Here is a 13,517-nt window from a genome sequence, read left to right as displayed (position 1 = left end):
CCCAGCGGTGCTTCCAGGACGTAATTCTTCTGTGCAGCAATGAGGATAATCCTCAAGTTACGGACCCAGTCCGTGTAATTGCTACCATCATCTTTCAACTTTGCTTTCTCAAGGAACGCATTAAAATTCAACGGAACAACAGCATGAGCCATCTATCTACAACAAACATAGATAAGCAAAATACTATCAGGTACTAAGTTCATGATAAATTTAAGTTCAATTAATCATATTACTTAAGTACTCCCACTTAGACAGACATCTCTCTAGTCATCTAAGTGATCACGTGATCCAAATCAACTAAACCATAACCAATCATCACGTGAGATGGAGTAGTTTTCAATGGTGAACATCACTATGTTGATCATATCTACTATATGATTCACGCTCGACCTTTCGGTCTCCGTGTTCCGAGGCCATATTTGCATATGCTAGGCTCGTCAAGTTTAACCTGAGTATTCTGCGTGTGCAAAACTGGCTTGCACCTGTTGTAGATGGACGTAGAGCTTATCACACCCGATCATCACGTGGTGTCCGGGCACGACGAACTTTGGCAACGGTGCATACTCAGGGAGAACACTTCTTGATAATTTTAGTGAGAGATCATCTTAAAATGCTACCGTCAATCAAAGCAAGATAAGATGCATAAAGGACTAACATCACATGCAATCAATATAAGTGATATGATATGGCCATCATCATCTTGTGCTTGTGATCTCCATCTCCGAAGCACCGTCGTGATCACCATCGTCACCGGCGCGACACCTTGATCTTCATCGTAGCATTGTTGTCGTTTATGCCATATATTGCTTCTACGACTATCGCTACCGCTTAGTGATAAAGTAAAGCAAATACAGGGCGTTTGCATTTCATACAATAAAGCGACAACCATATGGCTCCTGCCAGTTGCCGATAACTTCGGTTACAAAACATGATCATCTCATACAATAAAATATAGCATCACGTCTTGACCATATCACATCACAACATGCCCTGCAAAAACAAGTTAGACGTCCTCTACTTTGTTGTTGCAAGTTTTACGTGGCTGCTACGGGCTTAGCAAGAACCGTTCTTACCTACGCATCAAAACCACAACGATAGTTCGTCAAGTGAGTGCTGTTTTAACCTTCGCAAGGACCGGGCGTAGCCACACTCGATTCAGCTAAAGTGAGAGAGAGAGACACCCACCAGCCACCTTTAAGCACGAGTGCTCGTAACGGTGAAACCAGTCTCGCGTAAGCGTACGCATAATGTCGGTCCGGGCCGCTTCATCTCACAATACCGCCGAACCAAAGTATGACATGCTGGTAAGCAGTATGACTTGTATCGCCCACAACTCACTTGTGTTCTACTCGTGCATATGACATCTACGCATAAAACCAGGCTCGGATGCCACTGTTGGGGAACGTAGTAATTTAAAAAAATTTCCTACGTACACGCAAGATCATGGTGATGACATAGCAACGAGAGGGGAGAGTGTTGTCCACGTACCCTCGTAGACCGTAAGCGGAAGCGTTATGACAACGCGGTTGATGTAGTCGTACGTCTTCACGATCCGACCGATCCAAGCATCGAACGTACGGCACCTCTGAGTTCAGCACACGTTCAGCTCGATGACGATCCCCGGGCTCCGATCCAGCAAAGCTTCGGGGATGAGTTCCGTCAGCACGACGGCGTGGTGACGATGATGATGTTCTACCGGCACAGGGCTTCGCCTAAACTCCGCGACGATATGACCGAGGTGGAATATGGTGGAGGGGGCACCGCACACGGCTAAGGAACGATCCGTAAATCAACTTGTATGTTCTGGGGTGCCCCCTGCCCCCGTATATAAAGGAGCAAGGGGGGAGGCCGGCCGGCCCTTGTGGGCGCGCCAAGGAGGAGGAGTCCTCCTCCTAGTAGGAGTAGGACTCCCCCTTTCCTACTCCTACTAGGAGGGGAAAGGAAGGGGGAGAGGGGGAAGGAAAGAGGGGGGGGCGCCGCCCCCCTCCTAGTCCAATTCGGACCAGAGGGAGAGGGGGCGCGCGGCCCACCCTGGCCGCCCCTCTCTCTTTCCACCAAGGCCCATGTGGCCCATTATCTCTCCCCGGGGGGTTCTGGTAACCCTCCGGCACTCCGGTTTTCTCCGAAAATGTCCGGGACACTTCCGGTGTCCGAATATAGTCGTCCAATACATCAATATTTATGTATCGACCATTTCGAGACTCCTCGTCATGTCCGTGATCACATCCGGGACTCTGAACAAACTTCAGTACATCAAAACTTATAAACTCATAATAAAACTGTCATCATAACGTTAAGCGTGCGGACCCTACGGATTCGAGAACTATGTAGACATGACCTAGAACTATTCTTGGTCAATAACCAATAGCGGAACCTGGATGCCCATATTGGTTCCTACATATTCTACGAAGATCTTTATCGGTCAAACCGCATAACAACATACGTTGTTCCCTTTGTCGTCGGTATGTTACTTGCCCGAGATTCGATCGTCGGTATCTAATACCTAGTTCAATCTCGTTACCGGCAAGTCTCTTTACTCGTTACGTAATGCATCATTCCGTAACTAACTCATTAGCTACATTGCTTGCAAGGTTTATAGTGATGTGCATTACCGAGAGGGCCCAGAGATACCTCTCCGACAATCGGAGTGACAAAACCTAATCTCGAAATACGCCAACCCAACATGTACCTTCGGAGACACCTATAGTACTCCTTTATAATCACCCAATTATGTTGTGACGTTTGGTAGTACCCAAAGTGTTCCTCCGGTAAACGGGAGTTGCATAATCTCATAGTTACAGGAACATGTATAAGTCATGAAGAAAGAAATAACAATATACTAAACGATCAAGTGCTAGGCTAACGGAATGGGTCATGTCAATCACATAATTCTCCTAATGATGTGATCTCGTTAATCAAATGACAACACATGTCTATGGTTAGGAAACATAACCATCTTTGATTAATGAGCTAGTCAAGTAGAGGCATACTAGTGACTATATGTTTGTCTATGTATTCACACATGTATCATGTTTCCGGTTAATACAATTCTAGCATGAATAATAAACATTTATCATGATATGAGGAAATAAATAATAACTTTATTATTGCCTCTAGGGCATATTTCCTTCAGTTACACCCGGAAAGTCTCAGTCATCAAATCATCGGCGTACTGGTGGTGAGGTCGAGGGTGATTGTCGGGCGCAATGAAACTCATATGTTGGAACTGTCGCGGTATGGCCAGTACCGCGGCTGAGTGTGCCCTTCTGGATGTCCAGAAGCAATGGGGCCCGGATGTCGTCTTTCTGTCTGAGACACATCTGAATACTGTTAAGGCGGAAAAGCTTAGAAAGGAATTGAAGATGGATAGAATGGAAGTGCAGTAAAGTGTGGGAGCTAATGGAGGTTTACTACTGTTTTGGCGCAGTCCAGTAGTTATTCATATCCGGGATAAAAGCAAGAACTTCATCGATGTCACTGTGGGTACAGGCCCGGATGAAACTTGGAGATTCACAGGATTTTATGGAGAGCCAAAATGGGAGGATAAGCAGTTATCATGGGGATATCTCCGAACATTGCATCTACAAACAAACTTACCATGGATGGTAGTTGGTGACCTTAACGAAATTTTGTACTCTCATGAAAAGGAGGGGGGCGCCCCCCGGCCGATGCAAATGATGCAAAATTTCCGAGATGCGCTAGTGGACTGTGAACTGGAAGATATGGGTTGTACGGGAGAATTGTTTACGTGGCGAAGAAGAAGATTAAGGGAGCGGCTAGATCGAGCTGTATGTAATGGACAATTCCTTGGCCTATGCCCGCACGTGAAGGTAAGAAATGCGCCGCATAGTAAATCAGATCACAGACCTATCTTCGTGGATACAGAAGGTGATGTGGCAGGTGACCAACATCGGCAATTCCAGAAGCAGTTTGAGGCGAGATGGCTTCAAGAGGAAAACGTCATGCAGCTTGTCACAGACGCATGGGAGCGAACGGACCCTCTGGCACCCATTGCGGTCGGAACAGCGAGCGTACATGCTGATATGCATGTCTGGGATCGTGAGATCCTCAAGGCACCACATCAGCGTCTCAAGGAGCTCAAGGCGGAGTTGGATATGTTGCGGTCGGGCCCTCTCACTGACGAGTCGGTGGACAGGCAACATGTGTTACTAATTGAAATAAAAGAAAACTTGGAGAAGGAGGAGATCTACTGGGTACAGCGTAGTCGTGCCAACTGGCTGAAGTTTGGCGACCGTAATACCAATTTTTTCAGTAATTTTGCTTCTGCTAGAAAGAAAAGGAATCATATAAGAAGGTTGCTTGGTGATGATGGCATATGGAGGGAGGACAATGAATCAATGAAGAGCCTTATCAGTGAGTATTTTCAGCATCTCTTCTCTTCAGAAGTGAACGTACCTTCTTTAAACATTTTGAATAAAGTTAAAAGATGTGTGACGGACTACATGAATGAATCACTACTTGCACCTTATACAGAAGAGGAGGTAAAGAAAGCACTATTTGGTATAGGTGATTTAAAGGCGCCAGGACCAGATGGCCTACATGCAATTTTTTATAAAAAATTCTGGCCCCTTCTTGGTGATGTTTTGGTGAAGGAAGTTTTGGCAGCCATTAATTCAGGGGTTATTCCAGAGGGGTGGAACTCTACCACCATTGTCTTGATCCCAAAAGTGGACAATCCAGAGAAGATCACCCAATTCAGACCTATTAGTTTATGTAATGTGGTGTATAAGGTGATCTCGAAGATGTTGGCTGCCAGATTAAAGGTATTACTTCCAGATATAATCAGTGAAACTCAGAGTGCTTTTGTTCCTGGACGTATCATCACTGATAATGTAATTATGGCTTATGAGTGTTTACATACCATGAAAAAAAGGAAGAAAGGAAAATTTGGAACTTGTGCAGTGAAGCTGGACATGCACAAAGCATATGATCTCGTAGAATGGGTGTTTTTGGAGGCAATATTATCCAAGCTGGGGTTTAATGCAAGTTGGGTCCAGCTGGTCATGTCTTGTGTTACTTCCGTGGAGTATAAGGTACGATTTAATTCGAACGAGACACTTCCGTTTACTCCTACGAGGGGACTGAGACAGGGAGACCCTCTATCCCCATATCTGTTTCTCTTATGTGCGGAGGGTTTATCAGCCCTAATTAATCATGAGGTGGAAGTTGGCAATTTGAATGGTGTCCAGGTGTGTAGAGATTCCCCAACAGTTTCTCATTTATTATTTGCTGATGATTCACTTATCCTGATGAGAGCAGATGAGTCAAATGCAAAAATATTGCGCGAGATTTTGGATGAATATTGTGCAGCTTCAGGCCAACTGGTGAGTGTAGCAAAGTGTTCAATCTTCTTCAGCCCAAACACAGACGTGGAGATTAAGGCCGTAGTTTGCCAAACCCTGGACATAATGACGGAGTCTCTCTCAGATAAGTATCTGGGGCTGCCGTCCATGATTGGAGTTGATCGAGTAGACTGCTTCAAACATATTATTGAGAGAATCCAAGCTATGGTGAACGGATGGAAAGAGAGAACTCTCTCCTATGGAGGGAAGGAGGCGTTGTTGAAAGCGGTGGCCCAAGCCATCCCAACATATGCGATGAGTGTGTTCAAATTCCCAAAGAAAGTATGCAAGGGGATCACTGATGCAATGTCGCACTATTGGTGGGGTGATGGGGAAAACCAGCGGAAGATGCATTGGTTCGCCTGGTGGAAAATGTGTGTGCCAAAAGAGAGAGGAGGAATGGGCTTCCGAGATGTCCATATGGTTTCAACTTGGCGATGCTAGCAAAACAGTGTTGGAGGCTTATTGAGAATTATGGATCCTTGTGTGCTCGCGTCCTTAGAGCAAGATACTACCCTACGGGAGACATTCTCAATTGTGAACTTAAAAAGGGATCCTCTTACGTATGGCAAAGTATTTGGGCTGGTGTCCAGACTTTCAAAAAGGGGTGCATCTGGAGAGTGGGAGACGGTGCAAAGATAAATATATGGAATGACTGCTGGATACTGAACAGTGCGTCAAGGAAAATCATCATTGTCGAGGGAAACCAAGTGCTAACCCGGGTATGTGAGTTAATAGACCCAATTTCTGGAGAGTGGGATGAGCAGTTGATCCGTGAGAACTTCTGGCACATTGATGCCGAGCGCATCTTGCAAATCCCTTTATTTCATGCGGAGACAGAAGATTTTGTAGCATGGCAATTAACAAAGAACGGGGTTTTCTCAGTTCGGTCTGCGTATTATAAACAATGGGAGGCAAATTTTGATGAGAATGATCTGGGCCTAGTACGTTACTCCACGGCGCCACACCCAATCTGGCGCAAGTTATGGAGTCTGATGGTGCCAGCAAAGATAAAGATTTTTTTGTGGCGATGCTTACACAATGCTATCCCATGCTTCAGTGTTCTCGCAAATCGCCATATAGGGAGTATATCTCAATGCCCAGTCTGCCAAGATGGTGCGGAGGATATATGTCATGTCCTATTTCAGTGTGCACGATCGAAGGCCGTTTGGGATGCACTCGGACTCAGTGAAGAGATTCAGTTTGCTGTTGTAATAGACCGAGCTGGTGTGTCTGTTATCGATTTCTTATTATGCGATGAAGCTTATCAGAAGGCGTACACTGGTCAGGTTGAGCTATCGGAGATGATAGCCACAACATGCTGGTATCTGTGGTGGCAGCGGAGAGAATTCGTCAAAGGGGAGGAGCTGCAAACGCCGGAGAGGACAGCACCTGCGATCTTGGCGCTTGCCCTCAACTACGCTCGTGCTGTAGGGAAAGGTCCGACTGTTGCTAAATTAAACAAGTGGCCATCTATCTTACCACGGCATCTAGTTCTGAACGTGGACGCATCCTATTTTGCTGGGAAAAATTCAGGTTCATGCGGGGCGGTTGTCAGGGATCATAAAGGTCGTTTCATCACAGTTGCAACAGCAAGACTTGAACACGCCGCTGATGTTGTCGCGGCAGAAACAGTGGCACTGTTTGAAGGTTTAAAATTAGTCCTAAGTGTGGGATGTGCTAAGTTGATGGTAAGAATGGATAACAGTGTTGTGGTGGATGCAATAAAGCTAAACGAAGGCCATTCAATGGTTGCAGCGCCTGTGTTAGATGATTGTCGAAATATCTTGGGTGATTTTGGGAAGGTTACTATTGAGCATTGCTTTAGAGAGTCAAATGTAGTAGCTCACGAGCTGGCAAAGTGGGGGTGTGCAAACGATCCTCATGTTTGGGCGGATGCACCTCCTAATTTTCTTGTTAAATTCCTAGCGGATGATGTAACCGTTATTTGAGCTAATAAAGTATACCTTCCCGTCAAAAAAAACATACAAAAATAAAGATGCGCTCACGCGTTCGACCGTGCAGTCTATCAGTTTGAGCGAAAACGAACACAACCCGGACCGAATTGGGGCGCGCGTTGGAGTGCCCAGCGTTCACAACTTCCACAGCCCAAAAAAAGTGCGAGACGTATACAAGAGTTGGGAGGACACGTAAAAAAAACAGAAGAGGCACGGATGTCATGCAGGGGCTAGAGGAAAATCACTGCTACATACATGTACGTGCCGTGCGTTCTGGACAATGTCGTGCGTACGTCTCATACCCCGGAAAACACGCATAAACGGACGTACTACGAGTACGTACGTGCTAAGTAGCCCGCACGGATGAGACGCTGGTAGGACACGGCGGGGCAGGCGGGAGAAAGCGACCGCGCCTTCGAGCGAGCCCGACGCGACGCGACAGGCGGACGTGTGCGAATGCACAGCAAAACAAACGCCCCACTAGCGTACTCGGCGACTCTGCCCAGTCCCCGGCCATACTACCATCCATCGTTTCTTTTCCTCTCCCGGGGCCGGCCACGTCGTCCCTTGATCACCAGCGGCGCCGTCGTCGTGCATAGACCAATCTTGACCTGAGCAAAAGACTCCGGTCTGACTCGACGTAACCACGAGTCTACGTACGACGTACGTACTGATCCAGGCAAGAATCAAGATTAGCATCGGACACATAAGAGCGAGCGAGCGAGCACGACGTTGCCGGCCGGACGCAACAAGCTACCCAACCCGTCGCTGATCGCCATTACTGGCTACGCTAGATAGCCTGCCGCCCGCGTCGTCGTGGCTAGCCATCGCCTATCGGGGCGGTGGCACGCTCGCGGCACCGGGTCGGGTCGATTGCGTTCGCTGCCCGGGCCGCGGCACCGCAGACGTGGCCGGCCGGACGGGGCAGCTGGTCGCGCGGTGTGATGTGATCGCGCCGTGGTCCTCGTGACGCCGACCGCGGCTCGATCGCGTGCGTACGTCCGCTGCCCGCCCAATTAATGCGCCATGGACTACACCTCCTGGTGCTACGTACCCTCTGCCCTGCCCCCGGAGAAAAACTCTGTGCATATCTTGTGAGCAAGTTTGATTACACACCGTGTGCAAATTACGTAATGCATGAACTGTTTAAAATATTGTTACACTGTCTGCGAATTGGGCAAATGTAGTGTACTGTGTGGCTTGTGCAATAACCCTTCTCGCGGGATCGGATTGGTTAGTTAGGAATGTCTGCCATGATATCGTGACAGGTAGCTAGCGTTCCGAAATGGAAGCCTAGGTGGCTGTTCTATATAGCCACCTTGAATGGAAGCCGAAGTTGTGCAAAAAATCATGAGTTGGTTCGTTCTCACGTACGGTGTGCCCACTTGCCCTGCCTGTTTCGGGCAACACGTTGTAACAAGTAGCTCCACACTCCCATGGCCTTTCCCTCAAATGTCTGTCATACCAATGGCTCCTCAATTCGAAAAACATAAAATGTTAATACTAGAGTTTGAATCGTCAAGCCGTGTTATCTAGAAGGTCTCGAAGGTCGCATTCAGCAAAGGTTGTTAGGAGTTTGTTAGAACCTGGTTCATAGTTGTATACGCTATTAAGGATAAGGGTACTACAAAGGGTGGAACGCTTCACGTTAGTAGAAATATGTGTCAAATGTCACCCGTCAAAAGAAAGGTTCAGGTGCAATGCATGCATACCTGGTCAATTTTGAAATATAGTCACTGATACTATTCATTTTTCTTCATCTCTTATCAGTTCTAGAAATTTTAAGATCCTCTCTTGCATGCACAATCGCCTTATTTCACTGTTGTTGCTACTGCCACGATATTCACCTCCGGGGATGTTTTCATCACGTCTACCCTGGCCAACCTCTTATAACCGTAGCACCTTGACACCGTCCTTCGCTTATCTTCAATAAATCATTTATCTAGCTTCCTCTGGGTTCTAATAGTAGCTCATCAACCATCCTCACTGCACTCGCCTCCCCTTGCATGCATCGACAACCTTAAGCTTCATAAACAAGATGACATATTTAGTCACCAACTATGATGTATCCGCTCTTCATTGACTATGACTCCGTCCTTGCACCCCTCAAGCAAAGGCCCCCATGAGGACGTTAGGCAATCGGTGGGAGGAAGAAGCATAGGAGGAAGATGAAGAGCATGATTTATTACAAAAAAAAACACAATTTAGGATGGGAATTTGAAAGGTTTTATAAATTAGAATTTAATGTTCCGCACACAACCAAGCAATACCCGAATAAACTAAACAAATCAATAACTTTGGAAGTGAAGACTCGAGCACATGCTGCTTAACTTTTCGAGTAATGTCGCGACAACCAGAGCACCTCAGTTCTATCAGAAGAAGGAAATTAATAACCCTTTTTGCTTTACATAATAATCATACTGGAGAAAACATGTCCGAAAACCAAAGAAATGATGACACGAGTACCCATAGTGAAGCATCTCGTTCGATAGATGCATGGGCCAATACCCATGAGGTTTCTATACACGCTAGTACGAGCACATGGGAGGCCTTGGATTCAGGGATCTGGAGCTTTTTAATCTTGCCCTCTTGGCAAGACAATCATGGAGGCTTTTGACGGAACCAGACTCTCTAAGTGGCTGCATTCTGAAGGCAGCGTATTTCCCGAACTATTCGCTTCTAGATGCGGAATTGGGAAACCACCCAACACAAATATGGAGAGCCATTTTGGATGGGCGGGACATTATGGCGCAAGGAATTGTAAGGAGGATAGGAGATGGTGAAACAACTAGCATCTGGGACCATAACTGGATCCCGCGAGCGAGCTACAAGAGACCAATCACTTCGTTAATACAGAACCCTCCTCAAAGGGTTTCTGAGTTGATTGAGCAGTCCACGGCGACATGGAAGGAGGAAGTTGTCCGATCGGTATTTACACCTTTTGACACTGAAGCAATCCTCAAAATACCACTTTGCACACGAAGGATCGAAGACTTTTGGGCTTGGTACGAGGAGCAACGAGGTTTCTTCTCAGTAGGATCGGCATATCGGATGTTAATCCGGACAAAGTACAATAGAGAAGGCTGGCTGGAAGGACGTGAGAGTTCGTCGCATGTGGAGGCAGAAAGCGAGGGTTGGAAATCATTATGGCGAGTTCAAGTTCCTTCAAAAATCCGCTTATTCGTGTGGCGTCTGGCGAGACATTCCATACCCTCCGGTGATGTACTGCAGCGCCGGAACATGGCCACGACTTCTTCATGCAATCTTTATGGAGCTCATGATACATGGAGACACGCTTTACTAAATTGTCCGGTGTCTCGAAGCACCTGGGCATTAACGTCAGAGGACATCCTATATCAAATGAGCATCCACCATGAAGAGAACACAAAGGATTGGATCTTTGCGATGAACAAAGCCTTATCATCAGTGGAATTTGTGACGTTGGTTGTGACGTTATGGGCCATCTGGAGCGCACGAAGAAAGGCCATGCACGAGGATATCTTCAAAAGCCCCCACGCTATACATGGGCATATAACTGTTTACTTGGCGGAAATACAGGCTCTATCAAACAAAGCTGCAGATGTGAGAAGGGTGCAGCAGCAGCAGCGACGTATGGGGTGGGTTGCACCTCCAGATGATTTGGCTAAACTGAATGTTGACGCTGCTGTCATCACGGGCCGAGGAGGAGCGGTCAGAGCGGTGTACTGGCGTAAACAGGGTGTCTTTCTTGGAGCCTCGGAGATAGTGTTTAATAACATCGATGATCCGGCGACACTGGAGGCTCTGGCTATTCGAGAGGGACTGGCTCTGGCAGAAGATTTGAATCTGAATCAAATACAACTCGCTTTGGACTGTGAAAGAATGGTACGCGATGTGAGGTGTGGAACTGCTGCTGATTTTGGAGCGATCATCAAGGAAATACAGTTAAATTCAATGTCTTTCATTTCCTGTAATATAGTCTATGAAAGTAAGAGCTCAAATATTGAGGCTCACAATGTAGCGAAGCACGCATTAAGGTTAGGGCTTGGCCGCTATGTTTGGTTGGGCCAATCCGACGGTATTCATTTCATCCCTGTAAACATTATGGTGGTTTGAATAAAGCTTCGCGAGATTGTCTCAAAAAAAAAACGAGCACATGCATGGCAAGAAACATTTTTTTGTGCAAGGGTATTTGGGTCAACATTTAGAAGCCAGGGGCACTTGCGTAATTTGACGGGCAGCAACGATCCATCGGTTGCAGATATTTACCCGCTATCCTTGTGTGATGCAGAGGCCAAGCTCATTGGGTGGAGCTCTTGCCGCTCCTAGCTCGTCGACAAGCACACCCACAAAGCCACTGAGAATAAGCACATAGCAGCGCGCTCTCTTATAGAACGTTCTCAACTCCACACCAGCCCATGCAAGACTTCCAGTCCATCCCGGGCCTCGCCGGGCGGCTGTTCGGCGGCGCGGCGGCGGCGGACATCCGGCGTGTGCAGGGCCCGGCGTCCCGGTGCGGCGTGTTCTCGCAGGCGGCGTCCGCGCAGCCGGAGGCGGCCGTAAAGTGCCCGCGGTGCGAGTCCACCAACACCAAGTTCTGCTACTACAACAACTACAACTTGTCGCAGCCGCGCCACTTCTGCAAGAGCTGCCGCCGGTACTGGACCAAGGGCGGCGTCCTCCGCAACGTCCCCGTCGGCGGTGGCTGCCGAAAGGCCAAGCGCAGCTCGTCGTCGGCGTCCGCACCGTCGACGCCCGCAGCCACGGACGCCAAGAGCCAGCGGCGCGCGTCGGCGTCGTCCTCCTCCCGCTCCAACAACGGCAGCGTGAGCCCCACGGCCGCTGCGGAAGAGACGACGACAACGGAGACCGACCCCCCTCCTCCGCCCACGCCGTCGTCCAACTCCAACTCCAACACTGTCGCCTTCGCCAACCGCATGACGAACTACCCCTTCGCGGCAGACGTGCCACCTCCGGCGCCGATATTCGCCGACCAGGCCGCCGCGCTCGCGTCCCTCTTCGCGCCGCCTCCTCCACCACCTCTCCCGGTGTTCAACTTCTCGGCGGAGCCGAAGATGGAGGAGGCGATCGGCTCACTGCTGCTCCCGGGGCAGGTGCCGGCGCAAGAGACAGAGGAGCCCACCTGCACCTCCACCGTCGCCGACATGGCGCCTTTCATGTCCCTGGACGCGGGGATCTTCGAGCTCGGCGACGCGTCGCCGGCCGATTATTGGAACGGCGGGAGCTGCTGGACGGACGTCCAGGATCCGTCCGTCTACCTACCCTAGTTTGGATTAGTTATTATTACTCATCACGATTGCCTTAATTAAGCTGTGGTCAAATCAATGCTTCTTAACGACGACCAACAGCTAGCTGGTAAGTACTGTATAGTACATGTAATGCTACGTACGTACGTACTGCCTGCACTTGTACCGTACCTCTTTATTTTCCTTGCATTTCTGTGGCTGCACAACGCAGGTTTGTGTAAGAAAGCTAACCATTGTGTGTCGCTACAACCGAATCACATCACAACTTATTCTTGTTTCTCTGTAGATTGCGATTGTCTGAACTTCTCCAATGCATGTTGTACCCCTAAATGGCTAAATTATTGACTTGTCTCAGTATTCTCTCATACTCTTTTCTGTAACATAACTATCGCTTATGAGAATTTAGGAAAAATATATAGATTGCGGCGTAAAGATGTGCAATATATTAAAACATACATTTAACATTTTTCTGCGCAGATCAGCGTGTCATACACATGCATACTTCATCCGTTCCGTTTCAAAAAAATGTATACTGCATCCGTAATTTGACATGATTTTTGAAAAAGTATTTTCCGATCCTTCTTGGAATTATATTTTGCATTTCCAAAACAGGAAAGAGTGTTAAATAGTCTTAGAAACATTGAGAGAGAAGACAAGCCAAGAAAATAGTTTAAATCGGATCGAATGGAGCAATATTAATCTCCATTCCATTATGAAAGTTTGACTTGTTTTTCTTTGCAACAAGGCCAAAGCTAGAGAAGATTGGGGCATTATAGTTTTCCTCCGAAGAACACAATCATGTTAGGGCTTTGTCGTCTGGTCGTAGTTCGGTAGTTGATTTGTTGAGTTTATGTTAGGTTATCGTAGTACTTAAAATTTCGGACCTTTCGCTCTCCGGGGAGTTTGTGTTGATGGGGATGGCACTGGCTGGCTAGCTGGCGCTTACGTAC

General features: G+C 47.7%; 1 protein-coding gene across 1 annotated transcript; it reads left to right on the top strand.

Moving 5' to 3' along the window:
• Positions 1–11,596: 11,596 nt before the first annotated feature.
• LOC119324123 (dof zinc finger protein 4-like) lies at positions 11,597–12,905 on the top strand. The gene has a single exon (XM_037597882.1). It carries the CDS (start codon positions 11,719–11,721, stop codon positions 12,586–12,588), a length of 870 nt encoding a protein of 289 aa, XP_037453779.1. The 5' UTR covers positions 11,597–11,718; the 3' UTR covers positions 12,589–12,905.
• The last annotated feature ends 612 nt before the right edge of the window (positions 12,906–13,517 follow it).

Source organism: Triticum dicoccoides, chromosome 6B (assembly GCF_002162155.2).
Source record: "Triticum dicoccoides isolate Atlit2015 ecotype Zavitan chromosome 6B, WEW_v2.0, whole genome shotgun sequence".
In the NCBI taxonomy this organism is placed as follows: domain Eukaryota; kingdom Viridiplantae; phylum Streptophyta; class Magnoliopsida; order Poales; family Poaceae; genus Triticum; species Triticum dicoccoides.
This window is presented reverse-complemented; position numbering and strand designations above follow the sequence as displayed.